This window comes from Leptidea sinapis, chromosome 26 (assembly GCF_905404315.1).
Source record: "Leptidea sinapis chromosome 26, ilLepSina1.1, whole genome shotgun sequence".
Taxonomy (NCBI): Eukaryota; Metazoa; Arthropoda; class Insecta; order Lepidoptera; family Pieridae; genus Leptidea; species Leptidea sinapis.
This window is the reverse complement of record NC_066290.1, coordinates 902,410-928,533: the sequence shown is the minus strand read 5'-3', so window position 1 is coordinate 928,533 and position 26,124 is coordinate 902,410. Positions and strand designations below refer to the sequence as shown.

General features: G+C 39.0%; 1 protein-coding gene across 5 annotated transcripts in view; it reads right to left on the bottom strand.

Annotated features, from left to right (window-relative positions):
• The window catches only part of LOC126972282 (clathrin interactor 1), a 36,685-nt gene extending 34,390 nt beyond the window's left edge, over window positions 1–2,295 (bottom strand). For 3 of the 5 annotated variants that reach the window (XM_050818926.1, XM_050818924.1, XM_050818925.1), the window contains exon 1: window positions 2,103–2,293. In XM_050818926.1, coding sequence (XP_050674883.1) covers window positions 2,103–2,152 — 50 coding nt within the window. In that variant the 5' untranslated portion in view covers window positions 2,153–2,293. Of the gene's footprint in view, window positions 1–2,102 lie in introns of all 5 variants that reach the window. The other 2 variants (XM_050818922.1, XM_050818923.1) reach the window with 1 other exon arrangement.
• Window positions 2,296–26,124: the final 23,829 nt, after the last annotated feature.

Here is a 26,124-nt window from a genome sequence, read left to right as displayed (position 1 = left end):
TAAAAAAAAAAACAATACAAGAATTACATTAATTAGTAGATTGTATATTATTGTATTAATTAGATTGTATAAAAATATTCAATTAAAGGGAACTTAACTTTTATTTTGTTTAGGACTTGGCACCCACTTCAAACCTATCAATAGGTAGCACATACAAATAATAATATTTTATTAACATTAAAGGTATTGGTTTTGCATAATAGGTGTATTAAATTAAATGGTTGGTTTTACACATATTTTTGAGTTATTTTGATATTGTAATTATTATCATTTCATATCTTACTGAACAATTTATAAAATTCGAATACCGAACTTCGCACCTGACGGAAATCTCCCGATCTGTTTTTTAATTTAAAATAACATTATAAGATAAGGCATCTTATAGGTATACATATAATTGTGTAGTACATTAAATTACAAAGCGGACGGAAATCACTGGTTTGCTCTGCACAGGGTTTCCTAGTGAGCCATCCAGAGGAATTAATACATTAAAGGTGGCTCTTAGAGGCTACTAATGGAAATCTCTGATTAATTATTTGCTTTTTTGTTTAAGGTATATATTAGAAGATAGGTATAGTTTTTATCATCGGAATCCGAATCATAAAACTAAAATAACTTGTTGCATTATTTCTACCCTTCTACCCGATACTTTTCAATCACTGCATAAATGCATGGTTCATTCGTTCAATGATCGCCATCTCTATGAATTATCTCTTTGTATGAGCTGGTTCTCTGTACGGCATATTTATTTACATCTTAAGACAAGTAAGGAAAAATAGACTATAGTGATAATGATGGCCATGATACTATTAATGTTGTTCAATAAGAATATCAACAATAAAATAATTTGTATTATTTCTACATATTTATAAAATTTATTATAAGTAAATTACAAGAATAATGTAAAGAATGACATGGAACTGAGCAAATTCAAATATTTTTATTCAAAATAGGATGTGACATCACTTATTGAAAGTCAAAAAAAATTACCACCCATTCCAAAATGAATGCCTCAGGCCTGAGAAGAATGGGCGCAACAAACTACAACAAAACAGAATATACTACAACAAGATATGGCAATAGCTGGAGTAGTATGATTACATTGTGGTATCTGAGGGATGCAAAATGAAAAAGAGGCAGACCTACCACGAGGTGGAACAATAAAATATTTGCCTTTGAAAGAGTACTCTTGACTCTTGATCCTCTCAATAGCCGACAAAATATTGTGGTAGATAAAGGGGGAGAACTTTGCCCAGCAGTGGGATGAAATATGCAGTGGGATGAAATATAACTAGAATTTAAATTAGTCTAACTGTATTAACTATACAGAAGTAGTTTAAGGCTTGAATAAATAAAATGAATTTATATAAAAATTTATGAACTATGTGTGATTTAAAACCCGCACCTATACAGATTACACATCCATATTGCAGATTTGCCAGAAATTATGTACATAGATATAAAAAACACCCTCTCAATGCAATTTTTTAATATAAAATTAAAGAGGTCGAGCAGGCTCTCAACTGTAGTCAAAAATGATCATGTAGATTAAGCCACAGGTGGAGAATTGAACATGCAGAGATTTATAGAACATGTATCAAAAACAAATGGTTATGGACATATGTTGTTTATTTTATATTCTATTATGTGTATTTCTAATTTTTTAAGCTGTTATTTATGTTGCGTGTGATAAGCTTAGAATTTTATATTTATCGGTGAAATCAAACAATTACAAGGGATTTTGTTAAAACAATAATAAAACTTTCACAACTTAGGATTAATAAATATAGTATTGCATTGCTTAGTTAGACTATAAGAACTCTAAATAACCTCTTGCTTTCAAACACTTCACCTTCAACAAATAAGATATTAATTTATTCTCAATTTTCTAATAGGTAGGGACCTACTCACTTACTTTTAAACCTTCTGTAAACTACCAAGCAATATACACCTGGATGAAAAAAGAAATCAAGCTAAATGAAAAAGCTTATTCTGGCTTTTCTGATCATAAGAACTGAATTATTATTTAGAGCCGAACTATCATGATAAATAATAAAAAAAAAATGGATATCATGAATATTATTAAAAGACGCAATACTTACACTTTATCCGCCAACTCCCGAACTTTCCACATACTTATAAACCGATCCATTTCACTGCACTTTTATTTATTGTTCTATGAGCAAAAACTGAGAAAATTAAAGCAAAATATAATACAAATTGTGAAATGAAAACGCGAGCTGATGATTTGGCTGACAATTTGATTTCACATTATGATTTATGGTAAAATAAAAATGGCGTTCATCGTAATGTTGCCACTTGCCAATTGCCATCAAAGAGAATTTAAACATCTAAACGTTCAATTGGCATTTAGCCGGACAATGATAGAAATGGTAAGTAGAATCTATGATTGAGCTCGACCATAGCCTACTGTAAAATATTATTAAGTTGTTGTATATGTTGTAGGAGTGATCATTTGAGATGCAAAATTTGATAATAAACAGGCTTTTTCAAAATAAGTAAAAAATGGACAATCATAAATTTATTAAAAAAAAAGTATCACGCTCTGATTTATACAAAAAACGATTAAACACTGGTTATTTAATTAAAGCTTAACAATTACCGATAAAAGCTAAAAAAATGATATAAAAAACCCGTATAACAAAAAAAATACTTCAAATTTCCAGTAAAATGACTTAAAAACAAAAAAAACGTCTAAACTTGGTTTGAAGATTATTTAAAACAAGCATTTTCTTAGATCTCCAATAATGCATAACAACTAGAAAACTAATTCAAAGAAACTGATAAAAAAATTAAATTAATTATCACAAAGGAAGCAGGAATTCATATTTGAACTAAACAAATCGTTCCTTTAAATTTAAATAAAGTTTATTAAAAACAATAAATTTAAAACAAAAATACAAAATGCAAAACAAACAATTCAAAATTTAAAGTAAAATTTAGAACCAGTAACAGTTTTTAAATAGGTCTGACAAACGTTTTTTTAATTTTAACCTTTACAAAAAATAACGAGAAAAACTGTGTTTTAAAAACAGTGTTAGATTGGGCGACGCGACCTCTAGCGAATAGTAGTACTGTAGCGCGTCGGCCATGTTCGCTGAGGCCAGAGTACCGGACTTCTTTGCGATCATGAGATCGCGTATCGCAACATACTGGAGCCGATTGCGAGAATCCATGAATGAGATCCTGACCACGCTGGCCGGGTGACTGAATTGCTCAATTCTCAAGCATTGGCGTTCAGTGCACCAGGAGGCTAATAGGAAATAAATAGACTTGAATACAATAATTTAATTGTATTATATTATTAAGCTATTGCATAGCTGCTGTCGCGGGCCTTGAGCGTGGAGACTGAATCCAGAAATTACGTAACGAAAATAAACCTAACACCCCCTACTAGATGTATATAGTTATTTCGCCACGGTCATTACAGTTGCCGTGGAACAGCGGTTATCACCAGTTTTTAAAATTAATTTTATCAAAAATAACCTCAATATTATTACTTTTTTATTTTCATTGTTGTTTTTGAAATATTAATAATATGAAAATGTGTCAGTCCACAGTTGTGCTCCATTCAATGGGAAACGAGTGCCATCTTGTGTTAAAATATAAAACTACGATAAATAAATTTATCAGTTTCTTTTCACTTTTGGATCACTTAGTGTATCCAAAAAATAATCCGAGCAACTGGAGTACACTGAAGAAGGGTCGAAAATACTTGGTACAAATGGTAATACATTTTTACTTATTTTTTTGCTGGCGATTTCAACATCAACTTCGTTGATGAAAAATCAGAGCGGTTGACAACTTTTCTTTCGAAAATATTGAATTTGAAAATGAATAATGATCCACAAGAATCCACAACAAAATATGGGACCACCATTGACGCGGTATTTTCCAGATATTTAGAAGATATCAAGTCTGAAACTTATGTTTCTTATTTTAGTTACCATAAACCTATAGTTTCAATGATAAATATTACTGAATAACCTAGTTACATGTATTGTAACATAATAAAAATATTTTGAACAATATTAACTTCTCATTTACTTAATTAAAGAAAAATAATTGTTTTCTTATCGGTCACCACGCTCAAAAAGTGTAACTTGAAAGAAAAAAAACCATAGGAAAAAAATACTGCAAAAATAAAATAAATAAATAATTATAATTGCATAAGTTGATAAGAAATGCTATGCAATAGCTTTACCGCGGCAGTCCCCGAGTGCCACACGTCTTTATAGGTATAGGTATAGGTTTTCACGGGCTACTTTCCGCAACTCGACGACTGCTGTGCGCCTATCTTGCGTCATAGGGTTGGGTTGCTAATCTTGCCATCCCAACTCCTCAAGGAAGTTACTCAAACCTCTGATGTCACCCATGACCTCGGGGAGAGTCCTCGGTGACCCCAGGTGTTTGGCCTGGTATGTGGCCACACCGTAGCACTCCAGGATGAGGTGCGTGGCCGTTTCTTCTGTCTCCATGCAAGCCCTGCACTGTCAGTGACACCTATATTAAACAGATGTTTGTTAAAGGGGCCGTGACCCGTTATTGCATGATTTATCTTACGTAATCTTGATCGTGTGAGTTTCACCAGCTTACGAGAGAGCCTCTGATCTATGCATGGTAGAGCCTGTTTTACCCGTCTGCATCCACTCATCTCCGTCCAGTATTTATTATGTAGCTCCTTGGTGTATGACTGCTCCTGATCCTCCTGCCTTATGACTGATGTAGGCCAACCAGAGGGGAGAGGGACTATTGGTTCCAGTCCAATGGCTATCATCTCTGAGCCCCTCCTTGCTAATTCGTCAGCGGCATCATTACCTCTGGAGCCACTGTGACCCTTGATCCATTGCAGAGTTACGCGATTGTTGTTATCACATACTTTCGTCAGGGAACAGTAACAGTTGTATATAAGCTTTGAGGTGATAATATTGCTTTGTAGGGCTTGTAGTACTGATTTGCTGTCCGTTAGGATCCGGATGGAGTAATCCTTTACCTTACGTGTCAGAGTCGCCGTAGCCGCTTCGATGATGCTCATGCATTCCGCTTGGAAGACAGAATTATGAGCACCAAGTGTTGTAGCTATGTTTATGTTTAGATCTTCAGAAAACACTCTGTAACCCGTTCCAGACCTTGTTTTCGAGCCGTCCGTGAAGATCCAGAGCTCCTTTCCATTACGACACTCTTTCGGTTCTTCATGCAGCTGTATTTTATATTTCTTGTCAAAAATAAATTGCTTTGGAGACCTGTCACTTACTGCCAGCAGCAGTGGTTCCTTTATAATCACCTCATTTAGGACCTCTGAAGAAGCAGATTTATTGGTCTTCCAAAGATTTTGTGTCTTTAACCTTGCCGCAGCGGAGGCTGCCTCTTGTTTTATGAATAGGTGTAGCGCTGAAAGATTCAGCATGGCTTCTAAAGCTGCAGTAGGAGTAGTTCACATACATCCTGTAATGGCCATACAGGCTAGTCTTTGGAAACGTTGTAGTTTGTTACATGTAGTTTTAAGTTTAGTGCATGGCCACCAGACTACTTCGCCGTAACATAACATGGGACGTATTACCGTTGTGTAAAGCCATAGTACGATGTATGGGGCGAGACCCCATGACTTTGCTATCATTCTACGGTTTTGCCAGAAAGATAGAGTAGCCGTTTTTATTTTCGCCTCTATATGGGCACTCCAATTCAGCTTACTGTCCAGTAATACTCCTAGATACTTTACTTCGTTTGTTAGTTGGAGTTCAGTATCAAACAGTTTTGGTAGTTTGTAGTTTCCCAGAACTGTTAGTAAACTAACAAACGAGTTGTAATACATGTTTACATTATCAGTTCCGTTTTTGTTGGATTAACTGATAAGTCGTTGTTTTTACACCATTTTTCCACGATGTTAATGCTGCATTTGTTACTTCGCATACTGTATTAGCAAACTTTCCGCATATTAAAATGGTTAGATCATCTAAGTAACCTACAGTATAGTATAGGTTTTGGTTGAGGGTGGTAATCAGATCGTTTACAACGAGGTTTCACAAAAGAGGCGAGATTACACCTCCTTGGGGGCAACCTTTAGCAACAATCGGTTTTTGTGACTCACCTTCAGCAAGTAATATGACTCTACTTTTCAGCATGTTATCAATCCATGTGTTAAGTGTTGTACACACTCCATGGCGTTGTAGGGCATCCTTTATTTTGGTGAATTTTGTCTTGTCGAAGGCACCTTCAATGTCTATGAAGGTTCCTAGGAAAAACATCTTTTCTGAAAGTGCACCTTCTATAACATTTACTACAGCTTGCAGTGCAGATTCAGTGCTTTTCCCTTGACTATACGCATGTTGATTAGGGTCTAAGGGTATTTTTCGAAGGTAGTTTTCCCTCAGTTCTCTCTCGCATAGCCTTTCCAGAGTTTTCAAGATGAAGGAGGTAAGGCTAATGGGTCTGAATGATCTAACATTAGAGTAGTCACTTTTACCTGGTTTTGGTATGAAAATCACTTTCACCTCCCTCCATATTCGGGGTATGTATCCATGCGCTAGACACGCCCTGAATGAACAATCAGCAGGTTTAGAAGGGTCTCTCCCCCCCATTGTAACAAAGCAGGAAATATTTCGTCCGGCCCCGCTGACTTAAAAGGGTGAAAGGTATTAATGGCCCATTTTGTTTTCTCAATGGTAACCTTGTGGGCTATCCGCCAGTCTTTTTCTTCAGGAGTAGAGTATTCATTGATCCACTCTATTTTCTGCATGATTTTGCAGCCAGGGAAGTGTGTTTCTATAAAGATTTGCTTCGTCTCTTCAGGTGACTTAGTGAAAGTACCATCAGGTTTCCGCAGGGAACCCAGAATTTGTCTGGGTTGACTAGAAAGGACTTTTCTCACCCTGTTTGCCTGGTTTTGGCATTCAATTCCGTTGCAGTATTTCCGCCAACTTTCAGATTTTCTATATCTGACGCGTTTTTTGTGCTTAGACTTAGTGTCTTTGTAGCTATCCCAATCGCTTTGTTGGCCTGTGTTCATTGCCCGGTTTAAATGTTTCCTCACCTTCCTTCTAAGTCTCTCCAATTCAGGTCCCCACCATGGTTGGGATTTTGGTTTGCCTGAGTTGGCAAGGGTGAGGGGGCATGTAGAATGATAACAGGTACTTAATCATGATTTCATTAATTCTTATTGCCTGTTTTTCAATGTTTTCTACTCCAAATATCTTCTCTGGGTTCGTCCCCTCTTTCAGACGCGATTCCATCATCAACTTGTATTCGACGAGGTTCGTTCTGTGGGGGTTCCTTCGAGGAGATAATTTAATAGTGTATACCTCAAGGTTGAAGAGTATCCATCTGTGGTCTGAGCAGGATGCTTCTCTTGACACATGCCAGTTGGATATAATATTAGACATTCCTTCCGATGCCAGAGTAATGTCAATATTTGTACTGCTCCTCCTATTGATAAAAGTGGGTTCTAACCCTTTGTTTATGATATCTAGGTTAGTAGTAAAGAGATATTCAGCCAATTGCTTACCTCTTTCGTTTGGTGTCTGCATGCCCCACAGCGGGTGGTGCGCGTTGCAGTCTGCAGCCCCTAACAACTCGCATTTGAAGGTCTCGCAGTGGTTCACCAGTCTCACGAGTTCATCCGTTGGTGGATCTGTACCGTCGGGCATGTACACCGAGGCGATCACCATCGGTGGCTCATTTGTATTCCTGTCCAGTAATTGTATAGTGCATATATCCCTGGAACAAAAATCTGTTAGTGGATGCATCTGTAGGTTGTTTGAAACGTATATACAGGTCCTAGGGTATTCTGGACCTGAGTAGTGGATAACCTTACCTCCAATATTGGAGAGCTGACATATACGGCCTCGTCTAACCCATGGCTCCTGGATTAGAGCGAGTGCTGTAGGGTTGACCTCCAACCATTTCCGGAGTTGAGCCGTTGCGGTTTCACTATGGTGTGATTTGGTGGTGTTATTTGTATGATGCTACACTTATGAGAAGGGGATGCCATCTTTGGATAGCAGAACCTCCTCGCCGTCCCCGATGTACAGCTCTTCCAGCTCCTTGATTCACACAGTGTCTTATATATAATGTAATATAATATTTTATATTTTTATTGAAAAGAGCGCAAAAAAAAGAATGCTGGGAGAGTTTCTTGCGCCGCTTCTTCTCTCTCAGAGTGCCATTTGTTTCCGAAGCGGTAGTAGTATCTAGTAGTATAAGGAATGACATCAAAAAGAATTCTAAAGGAATCAATTTTGAGAAAATAAATGCCTTTTATGCCTTCTTATGCCTTTTTAAGTTTTTCCTCGAGATTCTTCTGGATCAGCTGTACTGACGTGGCATCAATGTGGCCTGTTGTAACTGATGTAATTGCTACAACCAGGTCGTTCTTTGCGGCATCGGCGTATGAGTTAGGTTTGGGCCTGTCGAAGGATTTGGCCCTTTTGTGGTCTCCCCTCGGAGATTTGGAGTCATCTACACGGGGGCGTTTGGACAACACAACGGGCTGGACTACGGCACCAATTTTGCTGGAGGAAGGCCCTTGGTGGTCGTGGGCCTTCCTGAAGATGGGTACAGTTTGTTTCCTCGCTTTACTAGTACCTCTAGAGGTACTAGGTTGCGGTTCAGGTACCTTCAGGCTTAGCAGGAGGTGCTGAGGGCCCAGAATTTAGATCTATGGCTTTCCGCAGACGGGCCGCTATTCTCCTCTGCCTCCTGTTTGGCCGATGGTGTACTGTCTGTGTGGGTACCGATTGCAATTGATTCGGTCCCTCTAGGGGTTTTACTTGCTTTCGGCCCTTACGTTCAACAAGGGTCCAACCCACCTCCAATCTATCGACTGTTTGGACGGACACTGCAGAGGCAGCATCCATGCCCATAGACGGTTGGCTGGGTTTAACCGGAGTCGCAGTTTGTGGATCGTTTGGCTTCCATAGTTTAAACCGGGTATGTTTCATTCCTGCCGCTCCCCACCCTCCACAGTGCCCGCACCTGGGGATGATCAACTTGACCATCAGGGCTGCGTCGGGAGTATAGGCCCCACTGGGTGATGCACATGCGACATCAGGAGTTCGAGATGAGTGGCTGGTGGATCGATCCGTTCCACCAGGTCCTCCACCCATTCTTGCCCCGTCAGCATGGCCGGACACCGATCCCAGCCGAACCTCGCCTGTGGCCCTGCCGAAGCAGGGACACGAGACCATTACCCACGTGGCGGCTACTCACGGGGCTACCGTTTAGCGTGAAATCAGGGCCAAAGGGAGCGTATTGCGTTACAGGGGTAACTGAACCCCGACCCCTGTCCCGTTCAACTCCCCAGGATTCCGTCATCCCCGCGTACGGCGATCGACTGCGCAGGCCTAGACGCAGGTGGACGCTAAAAGATCTTCCGGTTGGCATCCACTAACCGCCGGAAGAGTAGAGCAGATATTAGCCATCAGCCAGCAAAAGACAGCCATTGCACAGCGATTAGTGAAAATCGCAGCACAATAACTATCAATCACTGACCAATGTTACCGGGACCCACCGGGGTGGTGAGTGTCGCTCCATTCAGATTGTGGGTAACACTTCTTTACGGAGCGACGCCCCCGCCCACACTTGGAGGTTTCTGCTAAGCGCCCCGCCACACGTCTTTCTTTTACTTTATAAATATATTATTGTAATTTTTAACTGGGTACATGGGTAACTGGGTAGGTGGCATACCTTTTAATAAACATATATTATTATTTACTTTTTCATGTCTTACAATATGGCTGAGATATTTACGATCAAAGTGTGTATTTCCAGCCGAAGGTTTTTAAGAAAGGCGGGCGCTCACTAGCCGATGACGATACACTCCCGGTCATTCAACAGTCGCGATTTCGTTCGCACGCTGCTGCGTAGTAAATATCAAAATTATAATGTTCTCTGTGGTTAAAATGGAATATTACATTACGATACAAATGCGCAAAGTAAAGTTAATCGAACTTTGCGCAACTTACTAGGAAAAATAGTATACGATACTCTTGCGCACATAGGTCGTTCCCGCACGAGCGAAGCGACCACTATAATTATTTTCAAACATTTCCGCACGCTCAGCTACATTATTGCACGCTCGTGTCAAAGTCTGGGAAAGTGCTATTTTGCGAACGCAAATGCATGCGCAATATCGAACTTTGCGCACGATAGTAGGAAAAATAAATATTGCACCTCAGTGCTTCAATTTGTTATATGAGATAGAGCAGAGTATCAGCAGTAGACTATGAGCAAATCAGTGCATTCACCATTATTTAATATAAGAAAACAACTTTATAAATTAATTACAACTTTTTATAAGCATGACAACGTAATAACTGCTTTGTAGTCATAGTAACCAAAAGTCACTAATATCTTCTTCTATGAGTAAGACCTCTATGATACTCCCCCTCACGATGACCTTCAGGTCTGAGTGACGCCTATCATCTTTAGAAGCTTTAACAATCTTGGTTGTGGTAATGCCTTTGTAAAAAGGTCTGCCTCCATATGTTCTGTGTCCTTGTAACGTATGGTCACTAATTTCTTCTGGACACAATCCCGTATAAAATGTTCCTTTATGCTGATATGTTTCGATCTCTTACCAGTCATTTGATTGTTTGCTAACATCTGTGCAGCCAAATTATCATTATAGATCGTAACAGTTTGTTGAAAAACTCCAATATCAACCACCATACTTAAAAATATAACCGGTATATGAACGACGGTCAACGGTACATGCCGCCCAGTCAGCGTCAGCCCTGCCTGTTAGTGCCATTCCTGATTGTTTATATCTGATGGTTACATTCTTCGTTCCTTTTAAATAACGAATCACCCTTTTGCAGCTTGCCAATTTGTATTATCAAAACATGTATTATATTGGCTCAAATAACTAACAGCAAACATTATATCTGGTCTTGTGGCTACAGCGAGGTACATTAGAGATCCAATTAACATTTGGTATGGTATATTCTCCATCTCTGTGAGTCCATTACCCTTCTCCAGTTTCAGACCAGTCTCCATGGGCGTTGACACTGGCTTACATTCAGCCATGTTGAACTTATTTATTAAATTTTCAATATAATTCTCCTGTGACAATGTTATTTCTCCCCCTACATGGGTGAATTGTATGCCCAGGCAATGATGGAGTGAACCCATATCTCGTAACTCAAAAACTTTTTGCAGTTTTGTTTTGACTTCTCCTAACAACATTTCTGATTTATATGCTAGTATTAAGTCATCCACATAAATGTTTGCAAACAGCTTTTCTCCTCCTTTTTCTAATATATACAAGCAAGGATCCGCTGAAGAATTCTTAAATCCGATTTTCAACAATTTCTCATGTAACTTTAAGAACCATTGTCTTGCTTGTTTCAAACCATATATGATTTTGTTTAGTTGACATATCCCATTATTTTTATATCTATTTATATCTAAAAGCATTTCTTTTGCTTTTTTAATCAACTCTATGTCTTTTCCATGTGTAATTATGTATTTTAAATATTTATCCAGATTTTTCGGCTTCTTCATATAAATTTGTTCATCTAAATCGCCGTTTAAAAATGCAGCACACACGTCTAGTTGGGATAACTTAAATTTATTTTCAATTGCATGTGCAGTATTCTAAGAATACTCATTTTTGCAACAGGTGCAAATGTTTCAGTGTAATCCATTCCTTCTTTCTGATTAAACCCACGCGCCACAAGTCGTGCTTTTCGTCTATCTATTTCTTCCATTGCATTATATTTATATTTTAAAATCATTTTACTATCAATCAAATTTTTGCTTTCATTCCTGTGTACAATTTTCATAGTATTATTTTTAAGATGAGATTCAATCTCGCTTATTATTGCATTTTCCCATTCTTCCATGTTCTCGTCTATTTCACAGAGGAATGATTGTTCAGCATCCATCTCATAATCTTGATGCCATGCTGGTGGTTTTCTCTGTCTTTTATCAGTAGAACAAGTCGGATCTGTTTCATTTGTTTCTGTATTTGCGTCAACGAATATTTCATCATTGTTCAATTCCTGGTCAGTTTCATCAATTTCATGTTCTTTCAAATCTTTATTATCTTCTACATTTTCTTTTTCAGGAGAAAATATAATTTCTATTTCCTTTTTATTAACTACATCTTGTTTTTGTTCTCCTTTGATCTCGTTTTCATAAAACATTTTGTCCAGTATTTTGACATCTCTGCTAATCATTACCTGGTCTGTTTTTGGGTTGAAAATCCGGTATGCCTTGTGATTTTCCGAATATCCTACAAAAATTCCAGGTGTCGCTCTGGCTTCAAATTTTCCATTTTTCTTTCCATTTTTATGTACAAACGCCTTAGTTCCGAATATGTGAAAATGTCTTACTGACGGAACTCTCTCTACCCATTTTTCAAATGGAGTCGCGTTATCAATACTTGTGCAAGGACTACGGTTTGCCAAGTAGTTAGCTGTATTAATAGCTTCAGCCCAAAAAACTTCTTTCATATTGGCGTCTATCAACATACATCTAGCTTTATCAAGCAATGTCCTATTTGTTCTTTCTGCTAAGCCATTCTGTTCTGTTGTGTATGGTGCGGAAAGTCTCCTTTTGATGCCATTCTCCTTCAAATATTTGTCAAAATTATTGTTAATATATTCTGTCCCAATGTCACTTTGTAAGCATACTATCTTCTTTTTGGTAAATCTTTCAGCCTCATTTTTGAATTCCTTAAATTTTGATAGAGTTTCGTCCTTAGTTTTCATTGTATATACTCTTGTATATCTTGAATAATCATCTGTAAATATGATGAAGTATTTGGAACCCCCTTTCGATGGCTGCCTCATGGCACCACACACATCAGTATGCACAATTTCTAATCTTTCATTTGTACGTTGCTCATTTTTAGGTGCATTAAACGGTAGTTTTGTTGCTTTGCCTTTAGCACAGACTTCACAGTCTTTAACTGTGTCACTTTTATTGAATTCTAAGCCTTCCATAATTTTCTTATCAAGTGCTATTCTCATTTGTCCTTCATTTAGATGTGCTAACTTTCTATGCCATTGCTGCATTTTGCTTGCTTCGCAGTAATTAGCTTTCTCTATGTTTTCTTTAACGTAGTACATACCGTCTGAATGTCTCTCTGCTTTTAACATAATTGTATTGTTTCGCATCACGATAGCATCTAAGTAACCTACAGTATAGTATAGGTTTTGGTTGAGGGTGGTAATCAGATCGTTTACAACGAGGTTTCACAAAAGAGGCGAGATTACACCTCCTTGGGGGCAACCTTTAGCAACAATCGGTTTTTGTGACTCACCTTCAGCAAGTAATATGACTCTACTTTTCAGCATGTTATCAATCCATGTGTTAAGTGTTGTACACACTCCATGGCGTTGTAGGGCATCCTTTATTTTGGTGAATTTTGTCTTGTCGAAGGCACCTTCAATGTCTATGAAGGTTCCTAGGAAAAACATCTTTTCTGAAAGTGCACCTTCTATAACATTTACTACAGCTTGCAGTGCAGATTCAGTGCTTTTCCCTTGACTATACGCATGTTGATTAGGGTCTAAGGGTATTTTTCGAAGGTAGTTTTCCCTCAGTTCTCTCTCGCATAGCCTTTCCAGAGTTTTCAAGATGAAGGAGGTAAGGCTAATGGGTCTGAATGATCTAACATTAGAGTAGTCACTTTTACCTGGTTTTGGTATGAAAATCACTTTCACCTCCCTCCATATTCGGGGTATGTATCCATGCGCTAGACACGCCCTGAATGAACAATCAGCAGGTTTAGAAGGGTCTCTCCCCCCCATTGTAACAAAGCAGGAAATATTTCGTCCGGCCCCGCTGACTTAAAAGGGTGAAAGGTATTAATGGCCCATTTTGTTTTCTCAATGGTAACCTTGTGGGCTATCCGCCAGTCTTTTTCTTCAGGAGTAGAGTATTCATTGATCCACTCTATTTTCTGCATGATTTTGCAGCCAGGGAAGTGTGTTTCTATAAAGATTTGCTTCGTCTCTTCAGGTGACTTAGTGAAAGTACCATCAGGTTTCCGCAGGGAACCCAGAATTTGTCTGGGTTGACTAGAAAGGACTTTTCTCACCCTGTTTGCCTGGTTTTGGCATTCAATTCCGTTGCAGTATTTCCACCAACTTTCAGATTTTCTATATCTGACGCGTTTTTTGTGCTTAGACTTAGTGTCTTTGTAGCTATCCCAATCGCTTTGTTGGCCTGTGTTCATTGCCCGGTTTAAATGTTTCCTCACCTTCCTTCTAAGTCTCTCCAATTCAGGTCCCCACCATGGTTGGGATTTTGGTTTGCCTGAGTTGGCAAGGGTGAGGGGGCATGTAGAATGATAACAGGTACTTAATCATGATTTCATTAATTCTTATTGCCTGTTTTTCAATGTTTTCTACTCCAAATATCTTCTCTGGGTTCGTCCCCTCTTTCAGACGCGATTCCATCATCAACTTGTATTCGACGAGGTTCGTTCTGTGGGGGTTCCTTCGAGGAGATAATTTAATAGTGTATACCTCAAGGTTGAAGAGTATCCATCTGTGGTCTGAGCAGGATGCTTCTCTTGACACATGCCAGTTGGATATAATATTAGACATTCCTTCCGATGCCAGAGTAATGTCAATATTTGTACTGCTCCTCCTATTGATAAAAGTGGGTTCTAACCCTTTGTTTATGATATCTAGGTTAGTAGTAAAGAGATATTCAGCCAATTGCTTACCTCTTTCGTTTGGTGTCTGCATGCCCCACAGCGGGTGGTGCGCGTTGCAGTCTGCAGCCCCTAACAACTCGCATTTGAAGGTCTCGCAGTGGTTCACCAGTCTCACGAGTTCATCCGTTGGTGGATCTGTACCGTCGGGCATGTACACCGAGGCGATCACCATCGGTGGCTCATTTGTATTCCTGTCCAGTAATTGTATAGTGCATATATCCCTGGAACAAAAATCTGTTAGTGGATGCACCTGTAGGTTGTTTGAAACGTATATACAGGTCCTAGGGTATTCTGGACCTGAGTAGTGGATAACCTTACCTCCAATATTGGAGAGCTGACATATACGGCCTCGTCTAACCCATGGCTCCTGGATTAGAGCGAGTGCTGTAGGGTTGACCTCCAACCATTTCCGGAGTTGAGCCGTTGCGGTTTCACTATGGTGTGATTTGGTGGTGTTATTTGTATGATGCTACACTTATGAGAAGGGGATGCCATCTTTGGATAGCAGAACCTCCTCGCCGTCCCCGATGTACAGCTCTTCCAGCTCCTTGATTCACACAGTGTCTTATATATAATGTAATATAATATTTTATATTTTTATTGAAAAGAGCGCAAAAAAAAGAATGCTGGGAGAGTTTCTTGCGCCGCTTCTTCTCTCTCAGAGTGCCATTTGTTTCCGAAGCGGTAGTAGTATCTAGTAGTATAAGGAATGACATCAAAAAGAATTCTAAAGGAATCAATTTTGAGAAAATAAATGCCTTTTATGCCTTCTTATGCCTTTTTAAGTTTTTCCTCGAGATTCTTCTGGATCAGCTGTACTGACGTGGCATCAATGTGGCCTGTTGTAACTGATGTAATTGCTACAACCAGGTCGTTCTTTGCGGCATCGGCGTATGAGTTAGGTTTGGGCCTGTCGAAGGATTTGGCCCTTTTGTGGTCTCCCCTCGGAGATTTGGAGTCATCTACACGGGGGCGTTTGGACAACACAACGGGCTGGACTACGGCACCAATTTTGCTGGAGGAAGGCCCTTGGTGGTCGTGGGCCTTCCTGAAGATGGGTACAGTTTGTTTCCTCGCTTTACTAGTACCTCTAGAGGTACTAGGTTGCGGTTCAGGTACCTTCAGGCTTAGCAGGAGGTGCTGAGGGCCCAGAATTTAGATCTATGGCTTTCCGCAGACGGGCCGCTATTCTCCTCTGCCTCCTGTTTGGCCGATGGTGTACTGTCTGTGTGGGTACCGATTGCAATTGATTCGGTCCCTCTAGGGGTTTTACTTGCTTTCGGCCCTTACGTTCAACAAGGGTCCAACCTGCCTCCAATCTATCGACTGTTTGGACGGACACTGCAGAGGCAGCATCCATGCCCATAGACGGTTGGCTGGGTTTAACCGGAGTCGCAGTTTGTGGATCGTTTGGCTTCCATAGTTTAAACCGGGTATGTTTCATTCCTGCCGCTCCCCACCCTCCACAGTGCCCGCACCTGGGGATGATCAACTTGACCATCAGGGCTGCGTCGGGAGTATAGGCCCCACTGGGTGATGCACATGCGACATCAGGAGTTCGAGATGAGTGGCTGGTGGATCGATCCGTTCCACCAGGTCCTCCACCCATTCTTGCCCCGTCAGCATGGCCGGACACCGATCCCAGCCGAACCTCGCCTGTGGCCCTGCCGAAGCAGGGACACGAGACCATTACCCACGTGGCGGCTACTCACGGGGCTACCGTTTAGCGTGAAATCAGGGCCAAAGGGAGCGTATTGCGTTACAGGGGTAACTGAACCCCGACCCCTGTCCCGTTCAACTCCCCAGGATTCCGTCATCCCCGCGTACGGCGATCGACTGCGCAGGCCTAGACGCAGGTGGACGCTAAAAGATCTTCCGGTTGGCATCCACTAACCGCCGGAAGAGTAGAGCAGATATTAGCCATCAGCCAGCAAAAGACAGCCATTGCACAGCGATTAGTGAAAATCGCAGCACAATAACTATCAATCACTGACCAATGTTACCGGGACCCACCGGGGTGGTGAGTGTCGCTCCATTCAGATTGTGGGTAACACTTCTTTACGGAGCGACGCCCCCGCCCACACTTGGAGGTTTCTGCTAAGCGCCCCGCCACACGTCTTTCTTTTACTTTATAAATATATTATTGTAATTTTTAACTGGGTACATGGGTAACTGGGTAGGTGGCATACCTTTTAATAAACATATATTATTATTTACTTTTTCATGTCTTACAATATGGCTGAGATATTTACGATCAAAGTGTGTATTTCCAGCCGAAGGTTTTTAAGAAAGGCGGGCGCTCACTAGCCGATGACGATACACTCCCGGTCATTCAACAGTCGCGATTTCGTTCGCACGCTGCTGCGTAGTAAATATCAAAATTATAATGTTCTCTGTGGTTAAAATGGAATATTACATTACGATACAAATGCGCAAAGTAAAGTTAATCGAACTTTGCGCAACTTACTAGGAAAAATAGTATACGATACTCTTGCGCACATAGGTCGTTCCCGCACGAGCGAAGCGACCACTATAATTATTTTCAAACATTTCCGCACGCTCAGCTACATTATTGCACGCTCGTGTCAAAGTCTGGGAAAGTGCTATTTTGCGAACGCAAATGCATGCGCAATATCGAACTTTGCGCACGATAGTAGGAAAAATAAATATTGCACCTCAGTGCTTCAATTTGTTATATGAGATAGAGCAGAGTATCAGCAGTAGACTATGAGCAAATCAGTGCATTCACCATTATTTAATATAAGAAAACAACTTTATAAATTAATTACAACTTTTTATAAGCATGACAACGTAATAACTGCTTTGTAGTCATAGTAACCAAAAGTCACTAATATCTTCTTCTATGAGTAAGACCTCTATGATACTCCCCCTCACGATGACCTTCAGGTCTGAGTGACGCCTATCATCTTTAGAAGCTTTAACAATCTTGGTTGTGGTAATGCCTTTGTAAAAAGGTCTGCCTCCATATGTTCTGTGTCCTTGTAACGTATGGTCACTAATTTCTTCTGGACACAATCCCGTATAAAATGTTCCTTTATGCTGATATGTTTCGATCTCTTACCAGTCATTTGATTGTTTGCTAACATCTGTGCAGCCAAATTATCATTATAGATCGTAACAGTTTGTTGAAAAACTCCAATATCAACCACCATACTTAAAAATATAACCGGTATATGAACGACGGTCAACGGTACATGCCGCCCAGTCAGCGTCAGCCATGCCTGTTAGTGCCATTCCTGATTGTTTATATCTGATGGTTACATTCTTCGTTCCTTTTAAATAACGAATCACCCTTTTGCAGCTTGCCAATTTGTATTATCAAAACATGTATTATATTGGCTCAAATAACTAACAGCAAACATTATATCTGGTCTTGTGGCTACAGCGAGGTACATTAGAGATCCAATTAACATTTGGTATGGTATATTCTCCATCTCTGTGAGTCCATTACCCTTCTCCAGTTTCAGACCAGTCTCCATGGGCGTTGACACTGGCTTACATTCAGCCATGTTGAACTTATTTATTAAATTTTCAATATAATTCTCCTGTGACAATGTTATTTCTCCCCCTACATGGGTGAATTGTATGCCCAGGCAATGATGGAGTGAACCCATATCTCGTAACTCAAAAACTTTTTGCAGTTTTGTTTTGACTTCTCCTAACAACATTTCTGATTTATATGCTAGTATTAAGTCATCCACATAAATGTTTGCAAACAGCTTTTCTCCTCCTTTTTCTAATATATACAAGCAAGGATCCGCTGAAGAATTCTTAAATCCGATTTTCAACAATTTCTCATGTAACTTTAAGAACCATTGTCTTGCTTGTTTCAAACCATATATGATTTTGTTTAGTTGACATATCCCATTATTTTTATATCTATTTATATCTAAAAGCATTTCTTTTGCTTTTTTAATCAACTCTATGTCTTTTCCATGTGTAATTATGTATTTTAAATATTTATCCAGATTTTTCGGCTTCTTCATATAAATTTGTTCATCTAAATCGCCGTTTAAAAATGCAGCACACACGTCTAGTTGGGATAACTTAAATTTATTTTCAATTGCATGTGCAGTATTCTAAGAATACTCATTTTTGCAACAGGTGCAAATGTTTCAGTGTAATCCATTCCTTCTTTCTGATTAAACCCACGCGCCACAAGTCGTGCTTTTCGTCTATCTATTTCTTCCATTGCATTATATTTATATTTTAAAATCATTTTACTATCAATCAAATTTTTGCTTTCATTCCTGTGTACAATTTTCATAGTATTATTTTTAAGATGAGATTCAATCTCGCTTATTATTGCATTTTCCCATTCTTCCATGTTCTCGTCTATTTCACAGAGGAATGATTGTTCAGCATCCATCTCATAATCTTGATGCCATGCTGGTGGTTTTCTCTGTCTTTTATCAGTAGAACAAGTCGGATCTGTTTCATTTGTTTCTGTATTTGCGTCAACGAATATTTCATCATTGTTCAATTCCTGGTCAGTTTCATCAATTTCATGTTCTTTCAAATCTTTATTATCTTCTACATTTTCTTTTTCAGGAGAAAATATAATTTCTATTTCCTTTTTATTAACTACATCTTGTTTTTGTTCTCCTTTGATCTCGTTTTCATAAAACATTTTGTCCAGTATTTTGACATCTCTGCTAATCATTACCTGGTCTGTTTTTGGGTTGAAAATCCGGTATGCCTTGTGATTTTCCGAATATCCTACAAAAATTCCAGGTGTCGCTCTGGCTTCAAATTTTCCATTTTTCTTTCCATTTTTATGTACAAACGCCTTAGTTCCGAATATGTGAAAATGTCTTACTGACGGAACTCTCTCTACCCATTTTTCAAATGGAGTCGCGTTATCAATACTTGTGCAAGGACTACGGTTTGCCAAGTAGTTAGCTGTATTAATAGCTTCAGCCCAAAAAACTTCTTTCATATTGGCGTCTATCAACATACATCTAGCTTTATCAAGCAATGTCCTATTTGTTCTTTCTGCTAAGCCATTCTGTTCTGTTGTGTATGGTGCGGAAAGTCTCCTTTTGATGCCATTCTCCTTCAAATATTTGTCAAAATTATTGTTAATATATTCTGTCCCAATGTCACTTTGTAAGCATACTATCTTCTTTTTGGTAAATCTTTCAGCCTCATTTTTGAATTCCTTAAATTTTGATAGAGTTTCGTCCTTAGTTTTCATTGTATATACTCTTGTATATCTTGAATAATCATCTGTAAATATGATGAAGTATTTGGAACCCCCTTTCGATGGCTGCCTCATGGCACCACACACATCAGTATGCACAATTTCTAATCTTTCATTTGTACGTTGCTCATTTTTAGGTGCATTAAACGGTAGTTTTGTTGCTTTGCCTTTAGCACAGACTTCACAGTCTTTAACTGTGTCACTTTTATTGAATTCTAAGCCTTCCATAATTTTCTTATCAAGTGCTATTCTCATTTGTCCTTCATTTAGATGTGCTAACTTTCTATGCCATTGCTGCATTTTGCTTGCTTCGCAGTAATTAGCTTTCTCTATGTTTTCTTTAACGTAGTACATACCGTCTGAATGTCTCTCTGCTTTTAACATAATTGTATTGTTTCGCATCACGATAGCATTTTTATGTTTAAATAAAACTGTTCCACCTTTGTCTGTTATTTTTCAAACTGACATTAGATATGTCAGCGATAGTACGTACAAGGCTTCAGTTAGTTTCAGATTTGGTATTTTATAGGTGTAAAGTTTTGCTGGACCTCGTCCTTCGATCTGTGCAAGACAGTTTTCTGATGCTAACCTTAACGTTTTGTTATCAGCTTTGTCCATATTAATGAATCTTTTCATTCATGACTCATATGTGACGTACATCCGCTGTCAAGACACCATTTCTTAATTTTTTCTTTATTATCAGACGTATTTAGGCATGTTTCTTCTAAGCAACATAGACTTGCATTATTTTTATTAACTCGGTCCACTTTTGACCAGCATTCATGAGCTTTGTGTCCTTTCTTTTTGCATCTAAAACATTTAACAATAAAGTTTTTATTTTTGCCACGTTGTCTACTATACAGTGTCTCTTGTTCAGAGTTTTGTTCACTTGTACTAGCTATATTTTTTCTTGCCTCGGCTTCTTCAATTATCTTTATTTTCAAGTTGTCTGGATCTGGTAGATCATCCCTGGATTCTATTGCAATTCTAAAATTTTCAAAAGATTGAGGTAAGCTGTAAAGCATCATAATACTAAGAAGATCTTTATTAATTGGTATGTCCATATCTGCTAGTTTATCGACGATATCCATAAATTTATTCAAGTGATTGACAATATTATCACCATCTTTCTTCTTCTTCAATATCAACTCTTTTAAAAGGCTTGCTTTTCTTGCAGGACCTTTGCTTTAATATATGCTTTCTAGCGTATCCCAGACATCTTTACTTGTTTGTCAATTTTTAACTTGTTTTAATTCGCCCGGTGATATTATGAGAAATAGCTCGGCTAATGCTAACTCATCTTTTTCCATATAGTCATTCAATGCATCACCTTTTCGCGTTGGTCTCTTAATTTTATTTGAAACATAGCCCCAAAGGCCAAGTTTTAATAGTACAGCTTTTGCATGGATCCTCCATGTATCGTAGTTTTCTCTTTTCAATTGTTCTATGTGCACGTTTTTCTCTTTTATTCCCGTTTCTGGGCCCATAACCTGTAATATGAGATAGAGCAGAGTATCAGCAGTAGACTATGAGCAAATCAGTGCATTCACCATTACTTAATATAAGAAAACAACTTTATAAATTAATTACAACTTTTTATAAGCATGACAACGTAATAACTGCTTTGTAGTCATAGTAACCAAAAGTCACTAATTTCTTCTTCTATGAGTAAGACCTCTATGATATAATTCAGCAGTGAAACCTGATAATATACTCTTTTTTTTTGTTTGCCTAGGGGTCCAAAAATGAGGAAAAAGTGAATGCCAGCCGTAAAACGAATTGATACAATATGCCCTAAAACTAAAGCGCACTGCTGTGAAGATGAGTCGACCGGAAGCAATTAGAATTATTTGTGCGGGAACGTAACAATACTTGCCGTACCGTGCGCCATATTGAGTAGTTATTTACGTGAGTGCGCTGAGTTTTTGATTGTATTTGGATTTATACCCAATATTCGGAAGTTGTTATAACACAATTTTATTATTTAAGACATGGATATATTGTATTTGTTGATATAAATCAGACTTGACATAGGGTTCATTCAAATCAAATACCGACTTTGAAGCATCGTTTCCTTTGTCTGTTTTTTTTCTGTTCATTAAGTTTGTAATATGTTGAAATATGTTTACTTTATTTGGAAAGTTTAAAAAAAAATTCCAAATTATATTTTATATCATATTATACCTACAATCAATCTCGCACTTCTTCTTGTTCTATGATGTACATTTATTATACTTTACTGAGAAGCTTATTTCATTTCTATTTTGTTGAAGGTTTTTTTTACAGTAAACGTTGATAATCACGACATAATATAAAGAATAATAATCTTAGAATTTATGTCGTAAAATTCCTACCTATCCTACCTAAAATGCGGTATTTAGTTTGATAAATTAACCAATATATTATTATTCAATATAAACTAGATTGAATTTCCTATCGCTCAGTAAATAAATATAAAGTCTAGGATTTGAACATCTATTTATAAAAGGGTTATGAATGTACGGTCACTAACGCGTGCAATCTCTGTCCATCGTGAATTTCGTGGGTGTCGTTCTGCAGGAATAGCTCAAATTATTATTATGAAGCATGTAAATTTCAGTTTGGTGAAAAGAAAGAACAAATAAAGTTTATTATACCTAAGGACTTTAGGGACTGAGCGTTTGGCGATTAAATAAAACAACTGCTTGACTGTGAGGAATATGTGGAAGATATATGGAAGATATGATTTATAAAAAAAAAAAATCAAATTCCAAATTTCTATATTTGATCTTAAAGTATATATACAAAATTACTTAAATCTACTTATTAAAGCAATTTACAATTAAGCCTTATATATGTAGGTATCAGAAAACTTATTTCTACAACCCTATCTACGTATTAAGCGATAAAACTTTATTATGCTTAAAAACTAATACATGAGGTTTGTGGGGGGGAAATCCAGGAAACTGGGAAAACCTGGCTATTTGCTATTGATATAACGTAATATTAATCGTAACCTATCACTTAACCTAACTTAAGACTAATGACTAGAACTTAAAACTAACTTAAAAACTAAGGTAAATAAATACATAGATATGTATACATACACATATAATATATAAATATAAGAGGGGTGTGGGGAGGGGGGGGGGATCTTGGGAAGGGGAAGGAGGGAGAGGGAATAGGAGGCCAGTTTTCGCCATTATTTAATTCTTATAACTAAACCAATTTACAATATATTGGTTTTACATTTATTCAGACCTAGCTAGAACTCTGTGTGCGTGAGTGTGTGTGTGTGTGTATACGCTAGTGTTCTGTGAGCTCTAACCAGTTGTGATGTGGTAATGCATGCTTATAACGTTTTATCCTGAGACAGTACTCTGTGAGTGACTTACGACTACAAGTCGACCGGAGGGCGGGGTTTATTCCGTCCTTCAGTCGGCGTAGCCCTCTGCAGAAGCTATGAGATATCTCTTGTATGTGTTGTTCTAATGTTGGGATGTTTTTCTTTACATGAAGTCGTTTAAGATTTGTACGCGGGTGGGTCCGGTAGATGGTTTTAAGGGATCTATTTTGCACAGTTTGTAGTTTACGATAATTGTTTTGATTTGTGTTAATCCATACCGGACTTGCGTATGTCATGACCGGGCGTATGTAGGACTGGTATAGTAGACGCTTGTTACTAGTTGAGAGAGTGGAATTCCTATAGAAAATGGGTCTCAACAGGCTCAAGGCAGTAAGTGCCTTAGAGCGGGCGTAATTAATATGAGGCGTGAACGAAAGTTTCCGGTCGAGGATAAGTCCTAGGTATTTAGCCTGTGACTGCCATTCGACCGGGTGGTTATTAATATTGGATTTTAAGCTTCCACTTAGAGAAGTAGTTGCTTACACAATGTAGGGCTGTATTAAGGTGGGAGACTATAGATTTGATGTTCTTACTGCTGCACAGATAAGCTGTGTCATCAGCGTACAGGGCGAGGACCGTGTTCGGAGGTTTTGGGATGTCTCTCATATAGAGTAAAAATGCCCTCGGTGAGATGATGGAACCCTGTGGAACACCTGCTACTACTGGATGTGGGGGGGATAAACTATTTTTGACTCTAACTCTAAGAAATCTATTCGTAAGGAATGATTTTATTATTCTACAATATTGAAAGACTTGTGCTTCGAATAATTTGGGAACTAAGGCATCATGCCAGACTGTATCGAAGGCTCTCTCAAGGTCGAGTAGAACCATACCAGTCTGGTGTCTCAAGTTAAATTGGTGTGTTACATGTTCGACTACGCGCGCCAGTTGGTGAGTAGTCGCGTGTGACCTTCGGAAACCGAATTGTTCCTCAGGTAGGTTTGATTCTATAAGTGAGTTTACTCTATTATTAATTAAAATTTCTAATATTTTACTTTGTGTGCAAAGTAAACTAATTGGTCTGTAGTTCGCGGGGGAGGTGGGGTCTTTTCCCGGTTTGTGTATCGCGGTGATTACTGCAATTTTCCAGGACGAGGGAAAATAGGTGAGACGGAGGCACGCATTAAATATATTAACTAAGGTGTCTATTGCTTTTGAAGGGAGGTGTTTAAGAAGTATGTTCTGTATGTCGTCGTGCCCGGGGGCTTTTCGCGGTTTACAGGTTTTTAAAATTAATTTGACTTCGCGAGGTACAACTGGCGTAGGTGCGGTCGGTCCGTTTATTTTGTAAAGGTGGTCTAGAGACCGCGACACCTCGCGTTCGGTGTCGGGGTCGCTCAGATCCACGGTGAGTCTATGCTGACGTTTTTAAGGCGTCTCGCGAACTGCCAGAGGGAATTGTCGCGGGTGTCAAGCGATTCGAGCTTTTTGTTCCATTCGTTGGAAGTGAAAGATTTTATTTTAAAAGATATTTGGTTTTGAAGTGAATTAATAATCGTGTTAAACCGACGCGTATGAAGTCTCTGTGCGTGATGTCGGTATTGGTTTTTTAGTTTGATAAGTCTTGTTATGTCGTGTGGAAGTTTGTTTGTTTGTTTCGGTGTGAACGTCGGGATGTTCGCGTTACGGGCTTTGATTATAGCGTCAGTCAGTGTTTGTATGGCGTTGTCCACTAATTCGGGTCGGTGTAATTTTAAGGAGCCGGGGGAGGGGAGGGCTTCGTTAATATGTTTTTTATAAGTGTCCCATTTAGCATTACCGTATTTAAAGATAGGTCGCGAGATGCGCGGGATGAGGCTATTAATTTAGAAAATAATGGGACAATGGTCCGAGATAACGTCATAAGTCAGTGGGTCTGTAACGTTTGTGATATTTTTGGCAAGGGTGAGTTGTAATTTAGCGGCAGAGTGCCTAGGGTTGGAGGGGAGGTAGGTCGCTTTGTCCGGAATTAAAATATTATATTCGTGACCTGCAAAGTGATTAAAAAGACGCGATCCATTGGAATTTTCTCGATTGCAATCCCAGTGTCTATGGCGGGCGTTAAAATCTCCGAAACAGATGACGGTGTTGCCGAGAGAGAGAGCTTTTGCGATGGCTGTCGTGATTCTACTGTCTTGCTTAAGGCAATAAAAGTTAACTATTGTGATGGGTGTCTGTCCGCGGTGAGACTCTAATCTAATTGCAATTATATCGCATATATCATGCTCCACCGGTGGAAGTGAATGATGCGATATATTTGACTTGACAAAAATTGCGACGCCACCTCGGGCGCGGTTGTCTGTCTGTCCGTCACGTCTGTAACAGGTGTAACCGGGAATTGAAAAACGTCGTGTGGGAACGAGGTGTGTTTCTTGTATGAGTGTAATGTCGATGTTGTGTGTACCTAGGAAATGTATGAGTTCTCTTTTCCTACTCACAATACCGTTTATGTTAAGCGACGCTACTCGTAGAGGACGAGCAGTGCCAATCGAGGAAGGGGTCGCCGTCTCTTCATCCATGGATGCTCAGGAACTCAAACACTGTGATGATTTGCTCCTCGTAGCTCATGCTGCGGCGGAGCAGAGGCTTCAGCTGACCTGTGATTTTAATTAGTTTTATAATTTCATGGGTTGACATTTCCTCAGAGTCTGGCTCTTCGGTTGTTTTAAAGGGGATATGATTCATTATTATTAATTTTTTTTTTGCGCCCAAGCAAGGGAATGGGCTACCCTCCGGAATAACGACGGGAGGGAGGTGGTGAATGCTCATGCATACCAATGCAGCCTAAGTCTGCGTTGGTTATGTGGGACTCACGTGAAACCTAGGTGCCCTCTAAGCCTACATCGA